Source organism: Gymnodraco acuticeps, unplaced genomic scaffold (genome assembly GCF_902827175.1).
Source record: "Gymnodraco acuticeps unplaced genomic scaffold, fGymAcu1.1, whole genome shotgun sequence".
Lineage (NCBI taxonomy): Eukaryota > Metazoa > Chordata > Actinopteri > Perciformes > Bathydraconidae > Gymnodraco > Gymnodraco acuticeps.
Window position 1 is genome coordinate 1442140 of NW_022990692.1, and position 21497 is coordinate 1463636.

The following is a 21497-nucleotide window of genomic DNA, read 5'->3' on the forward strand; positions in this document are numbered from 1 at the left end:
AATTAATGTTAAACCTGAGATTCGACTATAGAGAAGAAATACATAATAGAATAATGGTTATGAGATCTCGGCATTGCACAAACAAACAAATCTCATCTTTAAAATCAACATTTACCTTCACTGGTGAGAGAAAACAAATCCCATCACAGTTCATTTGTGGGACTTTTACCTTTCTAGTATTGAACAAACAAAAATACATAAAATATGAAGAAAAACGATTATGTAATCTAATTTATAACACCCGCCATCACGGGCCACGGACTCACTTTTAAAATTAATTTAAAAAAAATATATATATATATTTTTTTTAAAGTATCGAAACCGGATCTGATTTCGGTACGGTATACCGTAGACTGTGATGTTGTCGCCGACTTGGTTGTTTGAACTATGGAGGCCAAACCAGGTCCAATAAGAAATGAACACTTGTGTGACATTTTAACTTCCAGTGCTCATACACCGCAAATTGTAGTACCTAAGTCTTGAGGGGATCTTTAAGGCAATTCACCGCTCGCAGCAAGCGCCCATAGAGCATTTTCAAGCTACATAATCTCTGATAAACCCATTGTAGGCGTGTTGCCCACTCCCAAACAACACACGGACAAAGTAAGTGACTACCTGGTGAAGAAAGTCAAATATCTAAAAGCCAAATAAGAAGTTAAAGTAATGAATAATGGACTTAAATACATCAGATCAGAACAATCATTACAATGGAAAGATGATGTTACTCTATGGATTTGTTAAAAAATGTGTCATTGGCCTCTCAAACTTTTTGAGGTGATAATTTGTATTTGTTCTACTGCCTAATATTCTAATACAACATTGCAGCTTTTGACAAACTTCCAGCATTAAACCACGCCTCGTTTAAAAAGAGGACAAAAATAGGATGACGCAGGGGATGTTTTATGCAAATGGTGTTGATGCGGGTACATGGGTTGGATTAGACGTGCACCTGCTACAACTAAGCCATTGGCAACTGAAATAAAGTGGGTGCAGCCATGTGTAAAGTGTGTATTATAAGATCACCATAAAGTGGTTTCACTTTAGCAGGCCTACAAAGTCACATTTCAACTGCATGGCTTTGGAAAGTATTTCTTTCCCACTGCTGCTATGTTTTGCTGGGGACCCCCTGGAAAACCTCCCTCGGGACTCCCGGTTGTCCCCGGGCCTCATGTTGGGAACCCTTACACTTTCAAATATGTGCACTTTAGTATCATCCCCTCCTGGAAGTGGCCATGTGCTTCCGGGGTTTGCTCACCACAACATTTAAAGCTGCCTCTTGTCATCACTTTCAACACACTTCAGTTGGTGTGAAACTTTTCCTCTTCTTCTTCTTGGGAAAAAATAAAAAGTCTCTCCAAAGTGTCACCCCATGCCATATTTAGGATACAAATGTGAAGGAGATGACAGCGTTGTAAAATGGTGCCTGTGCCGAGATTATAATTAACATTTCCAACCTACATCACTCTCCCTCCCACTTCTCTCCCCTATTCACCCAGTCCTGTACAATAAATGGGAAAAATGCAAGAAGAAAGGAGAGAAAGGGAGAAGGAAAAGAAAGGGAGATGGAGGAGGAGAGTGAGAGAGAGAGGGAGAGAAGAGGGTGACCAAACGGAGGGAGGAGGGAGGGGGGAAACGGCGTATGCTTGTATACAACCCTGATTTCCATTTTTTTCCCAACTCGTAATGTATTTAATTCAAGTGAAACGTAATCATGACGTGTCGTGTCATTAATCTCCTCGCCGCCTCTCCCGTAAGTACACTGAGTCTTTACTTTCAACGTATATCCTATACTTACATTTAATCCACCTCTCTGTTTACATGGACACTTTTATGCATGGTGGCGTGAAACCAAGGGGATGAAACATTTCCTAAATTGTTGAATTTATTTATCGCGACTCTTTTTTCTTTCTTTCCTACACACACATATACGGGATAATGGCCAATATAGTTGTTGTTGTGCTTTGTAGCGTGTGTATGCAACGTGTGTGTGAGTGATTGGCATGTCTGTATGTTGTAGACTATGTAATGTATGTAACCGCGCGCTCCGGACCACTTTACGTGTGTGTCATGTATGTTAACCGGCGCGCGTGGCCGACATGCATGTAGCCTACTATAGCCCGTGACATGACAAAAAAAGATCCGGGAAAAATGCACCGTTTCCTCATATAATTCAGAAAACACTCGGTGTAACATTTGGGATAAGTCCATTCGGGGTGTCAAGTCGAAATGAAAATGGTCGCGAGAGCAGGAAAGTCACTCGGAGTGGTTAAAATGTATTTCTTTATAATTCGCGTAACTTTTAAACCAAGTTGTGTTCGTGTATTTCTATGCAGCGTGAGGGAAACCAGTTGAGAAATTCGGCAGCTTTATGACCTCTTCTTCTATATCCCGATTTAACCTCTCCCCCAAAAAAAGTAGCTTTTACTTTCTCGGTGCGTAACGGGAGGGATTCTTCGATAAGCCGCAGACATGTTGTCCAGGCGTAAAAGTGGATTTTTGCGTGTTAGCAAGTTGAATCACAAAGCGTAATTTGTGGGTAGATGCGATTAGCCTGACTAATTCTTTTGTTGGACGCACATTAGGCATTGTGTAGCGCATTGTTTTCCAGATAAGCACCGCCACTTTCATTTGGGATGTGCGCAAAAACGCACCCACGAGCTCTAATAGTGTTTTATTTCACCTTATACGTTTGCCCACCTTTTACTACAATGTTTACTACTACCCGTTTAGTTGTCCTAACATCACCTCCTGTGTCTACAAGCTCAGAAAGTAGCAAGTGTGGCACGCAACGCTGTGGCTGTGTGTGTGCAAAATGTTGCCAAAATGCATTCTGGAAAGAGAAGTTACCGGTTTTAAAAAAACGAGGGTTTTTTGGGTCGCTTTTGGGGGACTGGTGTCGGTTTGGGAGATTGGCAGAAAGACTCGAGATGAAATCCATGATGGCACTTTCTTCCTCCCTGCTCGCACACTCGTCTTTTCCCCTCCCTTAATCTTTTGTATAGAAAATTTAAGAACAAAATGGAGCAGGGTAGAGAACGATAGATAGGCTGACATGACACACACGACTTCTCCAAACTACATCTCATTGTTTGTGATCTTTAATCGCGTTTTTTGGAAGCGGTTTTGTGCTATCTGCGGACAGGGTTAATCTCATTTTCGCGGAGGGTGTTTATTAGTGCATTGTTTGTTGATGATTATTTATTTCATTAATGTGCCTCCTAATTGAGATGGCCGCGAGAGAGAAGAGGGGAAAGAGCGACTGAAAATGGTTGCACGTTATTGACGCACATCATAGGGGCGAGGAGGAAATTCCTCATGAGATAAGGCGCAGACGTGTCATCTGGGTTGACCAAAGACACTCCTGTCGCCTTTTCCACGTCCAATAGAATATGTTTAGGGATCCTGAAATGCCCTATTTTTAAATCCACCCCTAAATGTCACACTTTTTGAGAGCGTGTGCATAGTGGAAGTAGGTTGACATTGCTGGCTTGTCCTATAAACAGGGATTTAGTGGAGAAGTAGCTTTTTTTTTAACACACTCTAAATCAAATAAACCTATATGACTTCTTTACAAATCTCCTGGGATATCAAAGTGGATATAATATATAGGACAAATAGATAAATATATCCTTCTTTAAATAAGTGATTTTGTCCCATTAGAGAGGGACTTTTTGTAGTTTTCCTAAAATCGAATCCATGTCCAGTCTTACCCATAATAAGATATGAATCCCCTTAATATTAAAAACTATACAAATCTCCTGGGATTTGAAACCAGACATCATCTATGACACAAATAGAGAAAATGCGACGTATATCCTTTTTTAAATAAGTGACTTTCGCCCATTAGAGTGACTTTTTGTAGTTTTCCTAAAATCTAATCCATGTCCAGTCTAAACCTGTAGAGAATAAGTTAGAGAAGAATCCATCTGCTTTCCCAGAGATGATTTTACAAAGCCTCCCCTGGAACTCACTGTGCTCTCAACCCTGAAACATGGCCCCATGTTATAAAGACTCTAATGGTTTCCCCTCATTCAGACCCTCTCTCTGCTCAAGTAGTATCCTCCTCCTCCTCCTCCTCCGCCTCCTCCTCCTCCTCCACCTCCTCCGCTTTTGCCACCATCAACGCCGCCCTCCTCCCCATCTTTGTACATACTGTACTGTACTTGAGGGGGCACATACACCCCATCCAGGTGGCTCTTGGGGGACGAGATTGTGTGCGAGGGGAGAAAGACACAGAGAGAGTAAAAGGGAGAGGAGTGGAGCACCAATCAAGGCTTCTGATTGATATAATTGGGTCATTAGTGCGCTGCGGGAGAGGCACCTGCTTGCCCTCAGTTAGGGAGAAGCTACAGCATTGTGACATTTTGAGACTGCTGAGAGTTCTGCTGCCTGCTCGGGATTAGAGTGTATTTAGAGCATTAGGGCCTTACTTAAATAGTCCGCCACTTGTGCCACTTGTATCGAGTTTGAAGACCAACCTGATTGGTACAATGAACAGGTAGATCTCTCAACTCCACTGGTGTTAGGCTGGAATTAAAGGGGAGCAGGGCGAGCTAAGCGGGTCACAGCGGCGGTAAAGGAGCCCGTTGTGGTTTGAAACAGCAGGTGGAGGAAAAAATAGAGCCGCAGTGGTGTGATTTTACGAGAGCGGAGGGAGAGGTTAGTAGAGAAGCGTAATAAGGCATCCCATGTAAAACCTGCTTTCTACCTCTACATGCATTTCCTATGTGCATCGGACAAGCCATGTAACTTCCTGAAAACAACGATCTGACAAAAACCAAGCAGTCATTGGCCAAGTCTGAGAAACTGAGAAGTAAAGTGGTTTAAAAGCTACCTTTCTTTCATTTCTTTCAAGACTTTTTTGGGCACTTTTCACCGAAAGCAACACGACCAAAGTTCCTCCAAAAGTCTGCGTCATTTCCCCCGTATTTACACGATTATTGCCCCCTGTCATTTGAAAGCTTTTTGAACACTTTCCAACGTCCCCAGACATCCCAAACTAGTTATTTTTAAGTATAACTTCACCTTCAATCCCCCTGACAGAGAAAACCCAGAGCTGCTGGTGGACAGAAAAGTAATCCCCAACGTCTACCGTCATCGATTAATCCTTTTTGATTGACACCCGCATATACTGTGTGTATATAAATAAATAAAAGTGTAATTGCATGTACATGTAGGAAGGTGTTACGACGAAAGAGAACACATGCTCTGCATATTTCCCCTGGGTGAGCAAAGAATCAACCTGCATTAACCGTTTCTATTTTGCTCAATAGGTGAACACGTGTCGGATATAGGCGATACACTTATTCCACAAGGAGGTCACGGTGTAGGGTCAGCTTCCCAGGGGATTATGGGTAGTCTGCATCTTGCTCAAGGACAAGGGTTGTATCATATAGATGATTTGATTGACAGCCACTACTTTGCTTTTCCTCTCAGCCCCTGCAGGTGCATTTATTGTGCCTTTTTAAAAGAAAACATCCGCTCATTTGGTTATGACGTTTGCATGCTCCGAACCAATTACTTCTGTCTTAAGGCCTGTATCCTGTAACCCAGAATCAGAGGAGTCAGTCTGCGTGACCCGGAGCGACAGCCTTCGTTTCTCTGCAGAGACGCTGTGATGTTTCCTACGTTCACATTCTCAGATCTGGAAACCGTGGAGTCGCTCTCACTACGGTGCTTTAGCGACTGCGGGGAAAGTGATCGGCTCGTGTTCTCCGCTGCGGGAGGAATTCATTCAGAAAGAGCAACAGCTTGAGAGGAGATAGAAGCGTAGAGGATAAGGATAGGGAGGAATGAGCAGTCGGATAGTGTCAAATAAACAGAAGTAAAGCAGAAGAAAGTGGAAAATAAAAGTTTTTCCATCCACCTTTTCCTGTAATGTCGCTACTGGATTCCTCAATCTAGCAAAATGTGAACATTGAGAGTGTAATTTATCATTTCCACAATTTTCCCTTCATAAAATACCCAAAACATTGTCAATATATCGGCCTTTTAAGGACACTTGTACCCTAAAGCACCAATCATAGTTACATTTTAAGGGCAGGACTGAGCTCTGATGGCAATTTCACTTTCATTTTCAGACCCAAATGACACACAGACGTTCCTGTACTCCACTCATATCTGTACAGTAAGTGGTGGAGGCACAGTGGGAGACTTCCCCCCTTATCACTGCTGAAGGCGAGGGAGGGGGAGAGCGCTAGCCACACAAAGTTTGAGCGAAGCCGGGAGTGAAGCAGGGGGTTCAGGGAAAGGTGAAGTTAAGGAAATGAATACCGTCTGCGGGGAAGTTCGCCCTGTGACCACGCGATAAAAACCACAGCACCAAATGATACTGTACCACACAGCGAGCCGACTTCCCCCTCTCTTCCTCCCTCCATCGCTCATCCTCTCTTTCATATATTTGTTTTGTGGTCAGTCTCTCATACTCCCACTTATCCCCGAAGGACACCTCGCACACGCTTCATCACATGGGAGATCAAGTACAGCTGGAGGAAAGGTACACTTTATGGACTGAAGTACGCGCAGAAACACATGCACCTGATAGACGGTTTACTTTATGCCCTACGGCTGAGGCCCGAGACCTTAGATGGCTATTTTTAGATGAATAGATGAAGTAGATGTCCAACACACACAGATAAGAACGTAAAGGTAGTCGGTGTATACCCTGTTCTCTGTTTATCCTGTTATGAGCCCCTTACCTGTTCTTCAGGCCGCCAAAGGGACCACAACATAAATAGCCGGGTAATTAACAAGGTCTGAAAGAAGAAAACACATTTATGCCACAGAAATCTATCTGCCTCTGCCCTCTTCTCAAATCTTTGTTTTGCTTGTGAAGTCCTTCTTAAACTATAAACACTATTAAAACTAGAACAGCCCTCGCCGAGCGCAGACCTCCACGAAGGCCACTGGTGCATTCAAATGCTCCTCGTATGGTCCCGTTCATCAAGGTGGAACGTCATTATTCGGTCTGCATTTCATAAGCTTCAAGTCGTGATAAGGATTAAAAGTGGACACAATGAAGATGTGTTGTAGCTTATTGATTATTGGTCGTTTTTTTCAAAACTAAGGGGTGAATTCTCCAAATCGGGAAGTTATTCTTCTGATTATTCAAGTACCCAATGAATGCAGCAAAAATGCACCATCTTGCAATGCTAATTAAAGTTAAACCTGCTATGTGTATCAGCCTCATGATTCAGATATGCTTCACCCATGCTTTACCCTTCCACCGAGTTTAATACAAATCAGACCAGTTGTTTTTCTGTAATCCTGCTGACTTGCAGACATAGAAACCGAGCTGAAAACAAACCTCCCAGGCAGAGGTAATAACTATTACAATGAAAAAAACTAAGAAAGGCAAATCACACTCCGAAGGGCCCGCAGACTTAATTATGCAAACTGTGACAAGTTGTTGCAAGTAGGTATTGCTCGGCTATAAAAGCTAACAAGCCAAAAGAAATGTACAGGCAACAGACACAATGCACTCCTAAAGCACTCATTAATGTAAAGCCGAGCAGATGTACTCCTTCCTGCCCACACACACACACACACACACACACACACACAACACACACACACACACACACACAACACACACACACATACACACACACACACACACACACACACACACACACACACACACACACACACACACACACACACACACACACACACACACACACACACACACACACACACACACACCACACACACACACACAACACACACACACACACACCACACACACACACACACACACATACCATGTATACATCACTTCAGGGGACATTACATTGACTTACATGCATTTCCTGGAGACTTATCCTAACCTTAACCCTAACGAACACATGCCTAACCCTAACCCTAACCCTAACCAAGTCTTCACCCTAAAATGAATGACTCCCTTCATGGGGATCTCCATTTTGTCCCCATAAGGGAGGCGAGTCCCCACACGTGACTGTGTAAACAGATTTAGGTCCCCACAAGTATAGTAATGCTAGGCCACACACACACACAGTTAAAAACCCTAAGTGAAAGGCAATCACACCCTAACATTACAATTATGAAGTGTAGCGTTATGGCGTGTACAAACATGCAGCACCTTCACAATAAAACCATTCCGCTCGGTGGATATTTACACAATGACATCAAAACCCCCCAAAAATAAACTTGTCTGAACATATTGTGCTCATACTCCCTCTGCAACTATTTATCGAGGATGTGATGTACACTATGACTCAGCAAACTCCCCCCTTGCTGTCCCTTTACACACACACACACACACACACACACACACACACACACACACACACACACACACACACACACACACACACACACACACACACACACACACACACACACACACACACACACACACACACACACACACACACACACACACACACACACACACACACACACACACACACACACCTTTTGACATAGTTATCAGCATTTATAATGTGATTTTGGATGGGTGGGTGGAAAAAAAGAAAGTTGGCATGTTGACCCCGTCATAAAAACGAATTTGCAGTCAAGGTAATTCAGCTCTTTAACATCAGTTATCTTAGAGCCCACAGAGATACACTGCAATTACCGTAATGACAACCTCATGGCAATGCTCAACACAACGAGGATGTGCTTTTAAGCTGTTATTACCGTGTGAATGGCAATGCTGTTACGCTGCTGCACCTACAGTACACCGCACATTTCAGGGTCAAAGAAGAAGAAGGGGAAGAAAGGGCCGTTTAAATCCGCTTGGAAATTAAATAAATCCATCGTTCAAGTCCGCTTTTTGTGCAAAAATGCAAAAGAATAATACCGTTTTGAGCCTCTTGCATATTTTTACTTGATCTAACCTTTATTTAACCAGATAAAAGCATTGAGATAGAATCTAATTTTCAATGCTGACCTGGCCAAGAAGGCAGCAACGTTACACATAACACAAACATATAAAATACAGAGAACATAACTAAGAAAACAAAAGACGAAAAAGCAGTCACCACATTGTGCACATTAGGACAGTAAGAAAGGTGCACTACTTATTACTGCAAGAGCAGCTGGTGGTAAGGAGCTTTTAGGAGTCTCTGTTCTGTATCATATGAAAGTGAACATTTTTAACTGATTCAACAAATAATCAAACATGGATGTGGAGAAACTGTGATGGACATGTGTCACTATTTCTGACATTTTAGCTCACATCAAAATAATGACCCAAATGCAATTCGATGAAAATCTTTTTTAAAATCTGATTTCACTTTCCTTTCGCATCACCTCTGACATCCTTTAAAGATGAGAGTTAACACCTTGTGGAGCACTTGCACAAACCATGTCTGTGCATATTCAAGTATTTAGAAATGGCAGACGTGGAATGAATTGCATTTGTTTGTGATGCAGACGATTGTGTCTCGCAGCGATCCTCACTGCTTCTTTCTTGGTTCATTAACACCTGGGTTTCATGTGCTTCTGCTCCGCCTGATTCCGATCTGACTTCTGTCCCTCAGACGCCCCAACCCCCTTCTTCCCTGCATCCATCGCTGCACCTTATCTCCCTCTCTCCATCTATCCTAATTTTCTTTATTGGCATGGCAGGGCCGGTGGTTGACGGCAGCCTCCGTCACGGTGGAACAATGCATTGTGATGCTGATAATTTCATATGATAATGCCATCAGACTTAACACTGCCGCAGATACATTTAGAGACTCCCCCTTTTCTCCCTCTGTCCCCTTTCTGTATCTCATGTCTGAATGCACGTACATTAATGTGTTGCTTTTGGAATGATTTTGAAATCTGTTGTTCTCTCTCATGTTACTGCCACTCCACCACTCTAATGTATCTCCCATTCTCTGTCTCGTTGCCCTTTCTTCCTTCCCCCTTTTCCCCTCAACACCCTGCTGGCAATCGCATTAAATCATTTTCATTCACATGGCTTCTGACAATGTTTTTTTTTAACGCTGCCCAGTTTTTAACTGCACTGAGCGTTTCTCTCCGTCTATCCCTTTCTTTCTCTCTGTCTGCCTCCTTTCTCATTTTTGCTCTTCGCCATGTTGGCAGGGCCCAATCTACCAGCTGATATCAGCATTCCCTGGCACTCTGCCAACTGGCAACACTGCAGGAGAGAAAGAAAGAGAGAGGGAGAGAATGAAAGAAAATTAGTGAATAATAGACGGAGCGAGGGAGGGAGGGAGGGAGGGAGAGAATGAGAGGGGGATGGGAGGAGTGTAAATCGGGGTAAAGAAAGGCAGAGGGGAAAGGAAGACAGGGACAGAAAGAACAATAATGGTGGATTAAGAAAAGGACTGTTTGTGTGTGTGTGTGTGTGTGTGTGTGTGTGTGTGTGTGTGTGTGTGTGTGTGTGTGTGTGTGTGTGTGTGTGTGTGTGTGTGTGTTTATGTGATTGATATGGTGTGATATCCCTGTGAGTCATAGCTGAGCTAAAATGTCAACTGGCTACATGAGAAATCTCTTTGTCATCCAGGCTCAGACAAACACACACATATACACAAATCCAACTGATCATATAAACACACATGTGGCCAAACCGCTGCATATATGGGCGACACACCTGCTATGTTCCATTGCTTTTTCAGCAATGATTGATGACCTTTTGTTTGGGTGTGGGAGCCTCTGCTGCTCCTCAACGAACCACCGAATGATGGACGGAAACAGCCGATGTGCATAAATCCAGTCCAACTGATGCAAACTGCTGTGCGCTGGAAATGTTTGGGGCGTGTGAGCCTGCTTGCCAAAATGCTTGTGTGTTCAATATGCTGTATATCACACTTTACATTTCAGCTGACTCTGTAATCTGGGGTGACGGTTGCAGTGCAGCCAACACAACAGCAGAATAAGCTTGCATTTGTACATTACTTAAACAAGAAAGCATGACTAAGCAGGGTCCAGGCGCCACACCCAGGCAGTACATTTAACAAATATTGTTGTGCATGATGGTGTGTGGACAGTCCTGATTTGAGCAAACAGCTGCTACTGTTGGAGTGCACAGGAAGGGTGTGTGGGGAAGTCAAAACATTGCGCGCCCATCCTGTTTGGGACAGTCCATGTCCTGTGGTGGTGCCCTTAACTCCTAAACACACACACACAGATACACGCCGATGCACATTCACACTCCGACTAATCATCCCATATGTGCGAACAGTATGCCACCCGTGCATTGTCAACCCATGCAGCAGGCAGAACAGGTGCACACCTGTTACACATTCAAGCGCAAGCATACACCTACGCAGACTCAGGAGCAAATGGAGATCAAATACAGATTTGCTTTGTACTTAACATTTACATGCATTAAAACGTATGCAAAACCCCGTAGTTGTGGGTGCTTTTGATTACCTGCTATTACCATTCATGATGGAATACATTCAAAGAGACTCAAATTCATCCTGTTCAACACACCTGCTACCTGCAGTTCAACGCTCATTATATCAGATTTACAGCTACATTGACCCTGATATTATTAACTCAGTCCAATCAAGTCTTTACTTAGATAATGGCTTCGATAATGTGCTAAAATGTGTTTGAAGCTATTTAATTTCAAGTTAGATTTTTGATTGCAAATAACTAATTTATCCTCCTGAAGTCTTCATTTATTTTTTTGCTTGCTTTTTGTCCCCAGAATATTAAAGGAAGAGGCTGCCCCAGAGGTGCGTCCCCCTTCAGCTTAGACCCTAAAGAATGGCATAACATCTCACACACTTCTGGTAATATTACCTACACACCTACAGACAAGAGAACCTGTTATGCAAACGAATAGCATTTTAATATGTCTACTTTTTGGCAGTTTTCCAGTCCTGGTCAAGGTCAATGTTACAGCTAAAGATAATTATGCACAACATGCAAATTTAACCTTTTCCTCTAGGTTTATAAAGTTGTTACGCCTCTTAAGTCATCAGTTCCACTCACTATCTGCCTCTCTCCTTCTCTCTGTGTTTTGTACTGATAGAGGATGGATTCCCCGCCAGAGTGTGTGTTGTCTCTTTCATGTGAGCAGCCCCAGTCTCCTCCAACGTTGCCATCCCTCGACCACAGCCCCCAGGCGTCTTCTCCTCACACCCAGCTCTCGCTACCTGACAGCCCCCTCGTGCTGCCCATTCACAGCCCTGAACTCTCCCCGCAGAGCCCAGACAGCACGCCTTATTTCCCCCTCTCTCCCTTTCCCCTCCTCGAGGACACCAACAACAACCACCACGATGTCGATGAAGAAGACGACGACGAGGAAGGGCTGGATGGAGTTCCTCCGTCCCCGATCCCGGCAGTGGCTCTGTTCCCAGGAGGAAGGGGACAGGAAGCTGATTGCAGCCCTACTCTGGACTCCTCTCCACCGGACACACCTTTAGTGCCACTCCTCGGGTTCGGAGCCCTGGAGCTGGCCCTATCGTCTGGGCAGAGTGGAAACTGCAACGACGAGCTAGACCTCCAGCTGTTCCAGAAAGATACCGTCACCAAGGCGATACCTGGAGTGGGAGGGGCTTCGCCGGGGCCTGCGCTCAGGTTTCCCTGTCATGTGTGTGGAAAGAGGTTCAGATTCCAAAGCATTTTGTCTCTTCATGCTCGAGCTCACAGTCTGGACAGAGACCGCCGAGCCACAGCTCTGTACAAGACCGGAGTCCCTTCAGCCCCCCTAAAGCAGCACCTAAAGATCCAACAGAACCACAAAGACTTAATCAAGAATCACCGGAGTCAGCCAAACCAGCGTATACTGCCAGGGACGCTCATGCAACATCTCACTGAAGACGAGGATGTTGGTGAGGTCAAAGGTCTAGATGACAACCTACAGAACCCAAACTTTCTACTGGATGACAGCACACCGTTGACCCCTCCACTCACAGAGGATCCTGTGTCTGTGACCCCTCCCTATTCTTCTACCATCGGGGAAGGAGTGTCTAATCCTACAGCGCCTGCGTTTCGCTGCCATGCCTGCAAAGGAAAATTCCGCACAGCTTCAGAGTTGGCGCGCCACGTCCGCATTCTCCACAACCCGTATAAATGCTCTCTTTGTCCTTTCTCTGCCAGTCAAGAAGAGAGCCTGGCATTTCACTTGCAGGAGTGCCACCCTTCCCCAGAGGTACCTGCTCTGCCACTGTCTTTTAATTCCAGGCCGGTCATTGCCACCCCTGATACTCCCGTGCCCACGCCCACCCATACCCCAGCCCCAGCCCCAGCCCCGAGTACCCAGCCGGTGACAGCGGTAGTTACAGCGGCAGCTACAGCGGCAGCGGCAGCTACAGCGGCTGCATCCCCCACACTGCCGGCGTTTCGCTGTGAGGTTTGCGGACAGCGGTTTACCCAGTCTTGGTTCCTGAAGGGACACATGCGAAAGCACAAGGACTCCTTGGACCATAAGTGCCAGGTATGTGGCCGCGGCTTCAAAGAACCTTGGTTTCTCAAAAACCACATGAAAGTACATCTCAACAAGCTTGGGCTGAAAGCCGGGTTAGGAACCCTCGGGGGAGCTGGGGTCGCCGAGCAGCAAGCCAAAGGCTCTGTTAGTAATCAATCCCTCAACGCCCTCTATTCAAGCCTTCTTCTGGCCCAGCAGAGAGGAGGTAGAGGTGGACAAGGAAGAGAAACTGGAGGCAGAATGGGGATGGGCTCGAGCAAGTCAGCCATCCTGGGCTACCTTGGATTGCCTAACGATGGCAGTGGGGCCAGCTGCATGGAGAGACTTCAAGCAGTGGCTCAGGTGGCAGAGATGGGAAATGGTGGCGGCGGCATTGGTGGCTCAGGAGTGGGGGACCAAGGAAGAGGAGGAGGGTCAACTAGAGGAGGGGGCACAGGTGAAATTACTGCATCCATTTCTGAAGGAGGGGACCAGGCAACTTGGTGGCAGCTGGTGGCTCGCAGCCTGGCAGTCGCTCAGCAGCAGCAGCAGCAGCAGCAGCAGCAGCAGCAACAACAGCAGCAGCAGCAGCAGCAACAACAGCAGCAGCAGCAGCAGCAGCAGCAGCAGCAGAGGCCCCAGCAGCGAGGCCAGCAGCAACGAGGCCAGGGTCGCGGCTCCGTGATCACTGAGGCCGACCAAGTCAGGGCATACCTTGGAGGCCTGGAGCCAAGAGAAGAGTCTGGCGGAGCAGGAGGGCCATGGGAATGCCCAGACTGTGGAAAGCTCTTCCGCAGCCTGCAGCAGGTGGTGGTTCATGCTCGCGTTCACACCCAGAGGCCCCTGAAAGGAGGAGGCGGCGAAGAGGAGGGGAACAGTAGTCGTAGAGGAGCGGGGCTTGGAAGAGGAGGCGGCAGCGAAATGAGACAGGAGTCTCAGCTACACGGTGGTGGATCCCAACAAACTGGAGGAGGGAGACAGGAATCAAAACTGCACAGTGGTGGATCGCAAGCAGAAGCAGCAACGGGGTTTCACTCCGTCATCTCAACCTTCAAAGGTACACGCGCCTTTGTCTACTTCTGGGTTGTGTTTGTTTGTTTCTCACATGCATGTATATAGTGCATACGGAAACACTCTTACAAATATAATTTGCAACAAAAAACACCCGAAAATAAAAACTTTTTTTTTTTTTTTTAAACTATTATACGTCAAGATAAAGAAAATTCTTTACATGAAATATAGATATATCAAAAAACAACGTACTATGATAAAATAATCAAATTAAATATGTGCAGTATTGTTATGAAAAGTGAAACGCTGTACAGATATTAGGAGAGGTAGCTTGTGCAGAACTGGCAATACATAAATAAAAACAAGATACTGTTTGCAGAACGATGGTGTTATTATCACAGGAGTGTATTATTTCTATACTGTAAATAGAAGCTCTCATAGAGGCCCTTCCCAACAGCTGTTATCTTTACATTTTTCTCAACTTACAGGAGAAAATGGCATGACAGCAGTCTCCTCCATACCGTCAGTTCCCAGCAGGGAGCGAGTGCGTGGTAGAGGGATAAAAGACTGCCCCTACTGTGGTAAAGCCTTCCGCTCTTCACACCATCTCAAAGTGCACCTGAGAGTTCACACAGGTGAGAAACTGCTGTGAGTTTAACAAACCACCTCTATTTATTTTAACCTTTAGAACAATCCCTGGAAAGGTTTCAGTGAGCATGCTCGCTTTAGCAGCTCCACCTTTTTTCTTTTTTAAAACGCGTTCACCCCAGAGAGCTGGCCAGTGCTAATGATAGCGCTCTACTGCAGGCGACCGAGCAGCCCCCAATGGAGCAACTCCTGGTTAACTGCCTTGCTCAAGAGTATATTGAGAGTCGTTTTTGAGGAAAAATCAAGCCACTCCAGGGATTATATTTGGTATAAAATAAAAATCACAGCACCACAGAGAAAGGAAGAGTAGTCTCAAGTAAGTTGCCTAACTCTAAATTGTGCAACCTTCTTTTGGCTTGGCAAAACCTTTTTGGATGTTTACGTTAACATCACGACAGTTTCAATATTTCTGAGATTCACGTGCTTTTTTGGAAGCAAGTCAATCTGTAGTTGTTCTCCTTTAATTTACTTCAAATTATTAAAAAGATATTCTGACAGTAGGACAGACACACAGGCAATCCAACAGACACCAAAAGGCCTTTTCAATACTAAATAATAAATAATACATTTCTGGTGATAAGTGAGTAGGACATTAATGAACATTGGGAACTCTCACAGCACTCACCCACACTCTTAATTAATGATCCATATTCATAAGACTTTATCAGCATCAGTCATTGCCTTTTTCTATTATTTGCGTTCTTCGCTTATTGATCAAAATAAAGACCCCTCTTCTATTTTCTGACATGCCACCCATCTCCAGCAACTGGAGCACGTCCAAGTCTTTCCAGCGAAGACGGTGCCCAAAAGCATTCAGTAAAATCTATTTAGTACTGTCATTATGAATAATCGTCTATAGCTGACATATCAAATCACAGATGTATTATTCATGATAGCATACAGCTCCTTTTCTCCTGCACTCTTGCTTCTTGGTGCCATCAAGTGATTACCACGTGGTCAGTCATTTAAGTGAACGCATCAAATTATAATAATACTCTCTTGATATTACTGTCTTCTCGAGATTATTGCCCCTCGAGATTCTTCTCCCATTTCTTTTTGGTTTTATCGACAAAATCAGACATTTCATATTTTTGCATGCACATCTGCATTCATCAAAAGGCCTGTGTTTTTTTTCTTGGGAATGAGATAATTTACGTCCAATACATTTCCTGCTGTAGATTAGCCTCCAGCATGATGCCCCCTCCTCTTTATCTCTCCCAGCAGTGCCATTTGTAATCAGTGATGAAATACTGCCATCTCCCTTTCAAATGTGTCACTACATCTCTTGTTCACCACTGTTTAAAGAACCATGCCAGTTATTTTGTGAGTTACTGCTAGTGTTTTAAATTGTAATATTTTCAAAAACACTTATTTAACGTGTGTGTGATTTGTCGTTATCGAGCCGAAACATTATCAAGTTAAGGGTCACCTAGATTTGATACTAAGTGTGTGTGAAACTCCAATACCATTTCCCGAATCTTGTATTGTCCATCTTCTTCTCTTCAGGTGAGAGACCCTACAAATGTCCCCACTGTGACTATGCGGGTACCCAGTCTGGCTCCTTGAAGTACCACCTCCAGCGGCACCACAGGGAGCAACGCAACGCCCTGTCAGCCTCCTCCAACTCCTCCTCCAGTGGCCTCACCTCCACTCTCAACAGTCTGACCTCTGGATCCTCAGGGCAGCCCAAGCAGCGCCGATCCCACCTCAACCACGGTCCCGTTAACCGGGGTCCGACCGACAACGCCTCCCCTCTGCCCAGCCAGCAGTCCTGGCTCCTGGGGCTTCCAGACCAGCACGACCACAGGAAGGCCTTGGCGGCTCTGAGGGATGTCGACTTGGAGACACAGTACCGGTATCTTTCGGGGGTGATGGGAGCTCTTTACCAAGGTGGAATGGAAGGAGGCTGGATCAGGGAGTCTCCACCACCAAAAGCCCCTAAAGTGTCCCGTCGTAAGCCCCTCACTACAAGCCGAATGGTCCAACCGTCAAATGACAAGGAAGGGCCTGCGCCTTCAACTCATGAGGGCGGGTTCGAACCACTGGATCTGTCTCGTCGGCCCTCACCGGGCCTCGGAGGCATGGAGGAAGATGGAGTCGTGAGCGTAGGGGAGGGAGGGGTTGGTGTGGATGGAGGAGATAGTTCAACAGGGGTCAAACTGAGCCAGTGTTTGTTCTGCCCTTTCCGAACGTCCTCAGCCGAGCTCATGGCCATGCACCTCCAGGTGAACCACACCAGTAAGTCCAGGCGCAAAAGAGCCCCGACCACCATCTTGAATGACGACGGAGCCCTAAAGGCCGCCAAGCCCAGGGTGGAACAGTCCGATCTGGACTCTCTGACAATATGGAGGAACGCAACCGAGTCCGGGGCCCCCCTGGAGGAATGGTCCTCAATGAATACCAAGACCTTGAACGGGAACACACAAGACCATCCTAACAACATGCTTGAGCACCCGGATGTGGCCCCAAGATCCAAGAAAGTAAGACGCGATCTGGCACTCAAGGGTAAGGTCGAGGATGATGATGATGATGAAGAGGAGGAGTTGGATGATCATTTGGAGAACAGCAGTGCAGAGGATTCGGAGGACCAGGATCTGAGGATGTCCCTCGCTCTTTCCCCAGCGCTCAGCTCCAACCACATGGTGGGAGAGGAGGAGAGCATCTTAACAGATTAAAATGCTTCGGGATGAAACCATCACAATTGGAGAGTTTGGTTCAATGTTTCTCAACCACATTTTACAGAGAGTGAAAGAAGGGGCAGGTAGCTTCTCCTGGGGATTTGAAAAGGACAGACAGAAACATCACAGCTGTTATCTTCCCTTCGACATCACTCTTCAACTTCACTTCTGACAGTGTGGCCAACTTCCTGTACAAAAGAGCTTGGAAGCACTTTTTCAGGGTGTTGTCGCTTTTTCCATTTTTCTTCGAACTTCTCTCCAAGATGGTTGATTTTTCCGATTTTCGCCTCTTTGATCAGTTAAAGAACCATACATAAGATTTAGCGCATCATTCCACACGCATTTATTTTACATTAATAACGGACTGTTACCCGAAGACTACTATACTGATCATGCTGAAGCCAGCTGTGAAGAGTTGCTCTCCTGACTGACCACTGAACAGTTTGAAACGTTCCTCCTCAAACGACACATATGTTGTTGAGTCGAGGAATGTTCAAGCTGTTAACCTCAGCTAAGCTATTTGGTATTATTTGAAGGCATGAGGTTAACTATTGGAGGCAGCGTGCTTTCCCTCAACTATATATCACTGCCTCGTTTGTCTGAAAAGTGTTTCTATATGATTGTCCTAAAGAAAAACAGAAAGAAACGTTTGTAATATTTTTTCTTGTATGAGTTAGTGCCTGTTCATGTGCGTTGTTGAGAGAGTCTCTGGTATTCCTGCACATCGAGGCTCTGATAGGTCATTTTATCTGAATATACAGTTTAAAACAATTTAAGTACAGTATATTTGTTAAAAGTGGTTCTAGGGTGTTGTGAATAGTTCAGTTGTTAAAGAAATGCTACATCGCAGCGTCATGTCCTTGACACAGACGTTTGTGGCTCAGCTTGAAAATAAAATAAAAGATTGGTCATAGACTGAGCTATAAAAAGGGTCACAGTTCAACATTCAGTGTTTACAACAGTCGGTAGGCAACATAGATGCGTGGAAAAGAACAAAACTAAGAGCGGATGTCTATTTGAGGGCCGAAGGGACGTCGCCCGAGCCCCCGAACACAATCAACGGACACACCCTAAAGAGACAGAGACTTTACAACTGTGTCAAAAAAGAAACAATTTCTCCATAGGAGAGGAGATACAAGGTAGGGAACGAGAAAGACAGCAGCACCCCTGCAAAGCAGGACTTAATCTGAGAAACAAACTGTACTCTTGAGGGTTTGGTGTCTTTTAGACGAGTAGATACCCTCTCTTCTTTTTTATAAGAAAAGAAAATGTTAGGAGTAATTATTAAAACACTAACAAATGCATAGACATCCCAGTAGAATATGTGTAGCTTTTGTAAAGACAAGAAAAAAGCAGACTTTTGTTTATTTTCATTTCAAGATGCTTACAGAAAAAGGTTATCAATATAGGTAATATTGATTATAATGTTTGTGAGCTAAGACTAGTTGGAATGTCTATACAGAGCACTGTGCAAGGTTTGAGTTCCCAAAGTAGTTGTTTTTATTTTTGACTTTATCGATAGACCAAACGTTTTTTCAATGGAAGCTGTCACTTTCTGTTGTTGTTTAAAATGTGTAAAGCTGTGGTTTCGATAGATTTACCCCATCGATTAGTCAAACTCAGTCAATCAGTGTCATAAATATCCAACCATTGAACTGGTTGTTAAATAAAGTTCACATTCAAAATACATAACTTTTTGGGTGAACATCAACCCATCTACTGCTATTAATGAAACCGATCCGTTATCGTGAATTGTTGTGTTCTGAAGGTATATTTAAGAAAAAAGATGAATGTGATTCAGTAATATCCCCTCTCACTGGTTACTATTTATCCACGTAGACTACTTGTTGATGGGGTTTTCTATGGTTGCAACCACTCCTTAATGTGCATCAATGTGTTTAAGTTCCTTTTTTAGAGCACCTTATGAGTTTTGTAGTGAAAGTCCCTTCGTGGTGTCTCCTTAACAACTACTGTCAATGCCATCGTGCCTTCTGTTTCAAGCACTTCCTGGTGTATTTTGTAAAACTCACCAAAAGCACTTAGCCTATATCTACACACTCTTTCTTCCTCTCCGTCTCTGTCCTTCCACCTCCCCTCATTTCTCTTCCTCTTCATCACATCCGCTCATTTCCTTAATCTTTTTCTCGTGACTGTACCTCTTGGCCCCTCTCTCTCCTGGGGGGGGGGAGGGGGGCTGTTTTCATACATGATTTCTCTCTAGTGTTCAGGCCCGATCGGCCTTAAACAAGGTCACTAGGCCTTATTACAATCTAGCATGGCTAGACTCTTGAAAATAATAGACTACCTAACCTTTAGACGAGTAAATTGTAGATGTAGGGTTAGACTTTTGGTCTTAATACTAACCCTTTGTAAACCAAAGCCCAAGTCTATTATATTTCATCTCTTAAAAAGGTGCCAAAACATGTCCTAAGGTGACACTAAAGCAACTTGAAAAAACGAAATAATTCACTTTCTTCCTTCAACCTGTCCTCCTTTCTGTCGTGCTTGCTCTTCCTCCCTGTCGCTCTCTTGTCCGTAAACTGTCTAAATCTCTAGCACCACTTGAAGGTGACGTGTACTATCTGGTATTGAGGCCTTTATTAGATTTTTATTTCCGTTTGTGTGGTGTTTGTTCAATGCCGTTGAGATGGAAAAATGCTCTTCTTATAATGATAATTATTATTGTTTTGGCATTATGGTTAAAAAAAAAAAAACGAAGAAAAAAAACAAACAAGAGAAATGTGTTGTTGAATGTTGTACAGATAGCACTAGAGATGTTGTGTTTTTTTAAAGAGAGCACAAACCCGAGTGCTGGTCCCTTCCGCTCCTCCCACCGGCAAATGGGAATAAAACAGCCTGCCAATCAATCTAGATGTCTAATGACGAAAATGTCCGCGTCAAAAGAAAACCTTTTTGTCCAAGTAGCGCTTTTCTCTGGAGGTTTGAATGTAAACAGCCTTTGACTCGAACTCCATTCCCAAATTTCTTGCACAAAAAAAATGCTTTTTGAAAGACTAAAGCAGCACGAGCCAAGTTTTACTCTTGAAGATATAGTTTGATTTCAGAGATTATTTTGCCTATTTACTAAGAAACACAATGTCGCCTTTTTATGTGTCCATAAGCAGTCTGAAAGTATGTTTAGCAGCTCCTCTGAAAACAGCTGGATTAACCCCGTATGTCTCCTAAACCAACATAATAAAGCACTCTTGAGTTTAGTTCGAAGAAAAGGCAAAATTCTCTCCGAAACAAACTATCCCTTCACATTTGCACTTGTTTTCAATTGAATACGATGTGGCTCCCTGACGTGTGAAAGTTGCACCTTATCTCCTGATCGTGAATCATTTCAGCAGAATAATTAAGTGGCTAATATCCTTTTGACTGATCCTGCATATACTGTATCTGTACTTCTGATCTTATTGACGGTGTTCATTGTGAAAAGACAAATCTCTGCGAGGGGAGGGGGCCACGCTGGGTTTGGGCTCTTGTGTAGTTGACTGCCATTGCAGTGAGGGAAAAACTGATCTAACATAGTAGTGACTAATATGACTTTGTGGACAGATAAAAAAAATAAAACACATTAGAAATAAATAAACACAAACAAAATAAACCTGTATTGCGTTGTTATGTCTTTCTGCACCCGATGCCATTGCTCTTTCAGAATCAATCTAATGCGTCAATGGGAGTCTATGAGGCGTCAGTTCAATCCAGTGTGAATCAAACAACTTTTAGAGAAGGGGGCCCTCTTGTGGATTTGAGGAGAATAACAGGTCCTCATTCCCACCTCCAATGTCATTATTATTTCCAATCTGAGATTAAACAATTAG

General features: G+C 44.3%; 1 protein-coding gene across 2 annotated transcripts; it reads left to right on the top strand.

The window, feature by feature from the left end:
- Positions 1–1547: 1547 nt before the first annotated feature.
- On the top strand, positions 1548–21280 carry znf219 (zinc finger protein 219). Of its 2 annotated transcripts, XM_034230393.1 has the most exons (4): positions 1548–1750; positions 11960–14393; positions 14836–14982; positions 16502–21280. In XM_034230393.1, exons 1-4 carry the CDS (start codon positions 1712–1714, stop codon positions 17668–17670), a joined length of 3789 nt encoding a protein of 1262 aa, XP_034086284.1. In that variant the 5' UTR covers positions 1548–1711; the 3' UTR covers positions 17671–21280. The 2 variants fall into 2 exon arrangements, with proteins under 2 accessions (XP_034086284.1, XP_034086285.1); XM_034230394.1 differs by lacking the exon at positions 14836–14982.
- Positions 21281–21497: the final 217 nt, after the last annotated feature.

Coding starts and splice junctions, on each gene's coding strand:
- znf219 (XM_034230393.1), top strand. CDS start 1,712: ATGACGTGTCGTGTCATTAATCTCCTCGCCGCCTCTCCC. Junction 14,394..14,835: donor CGTCATCTCAACCTTCAAAG/GTACACGCGCCT, acceptor CTCAACTTACAG/GAGAAAATGGCATGACAGCA. Junction 14,983..16,501: donor GCACCTGAGAGTTCACACAG/GTGAGAAACTGC, acceptor TCTTCTCTTCAG/GTGAGAGACCCTACAAATGT.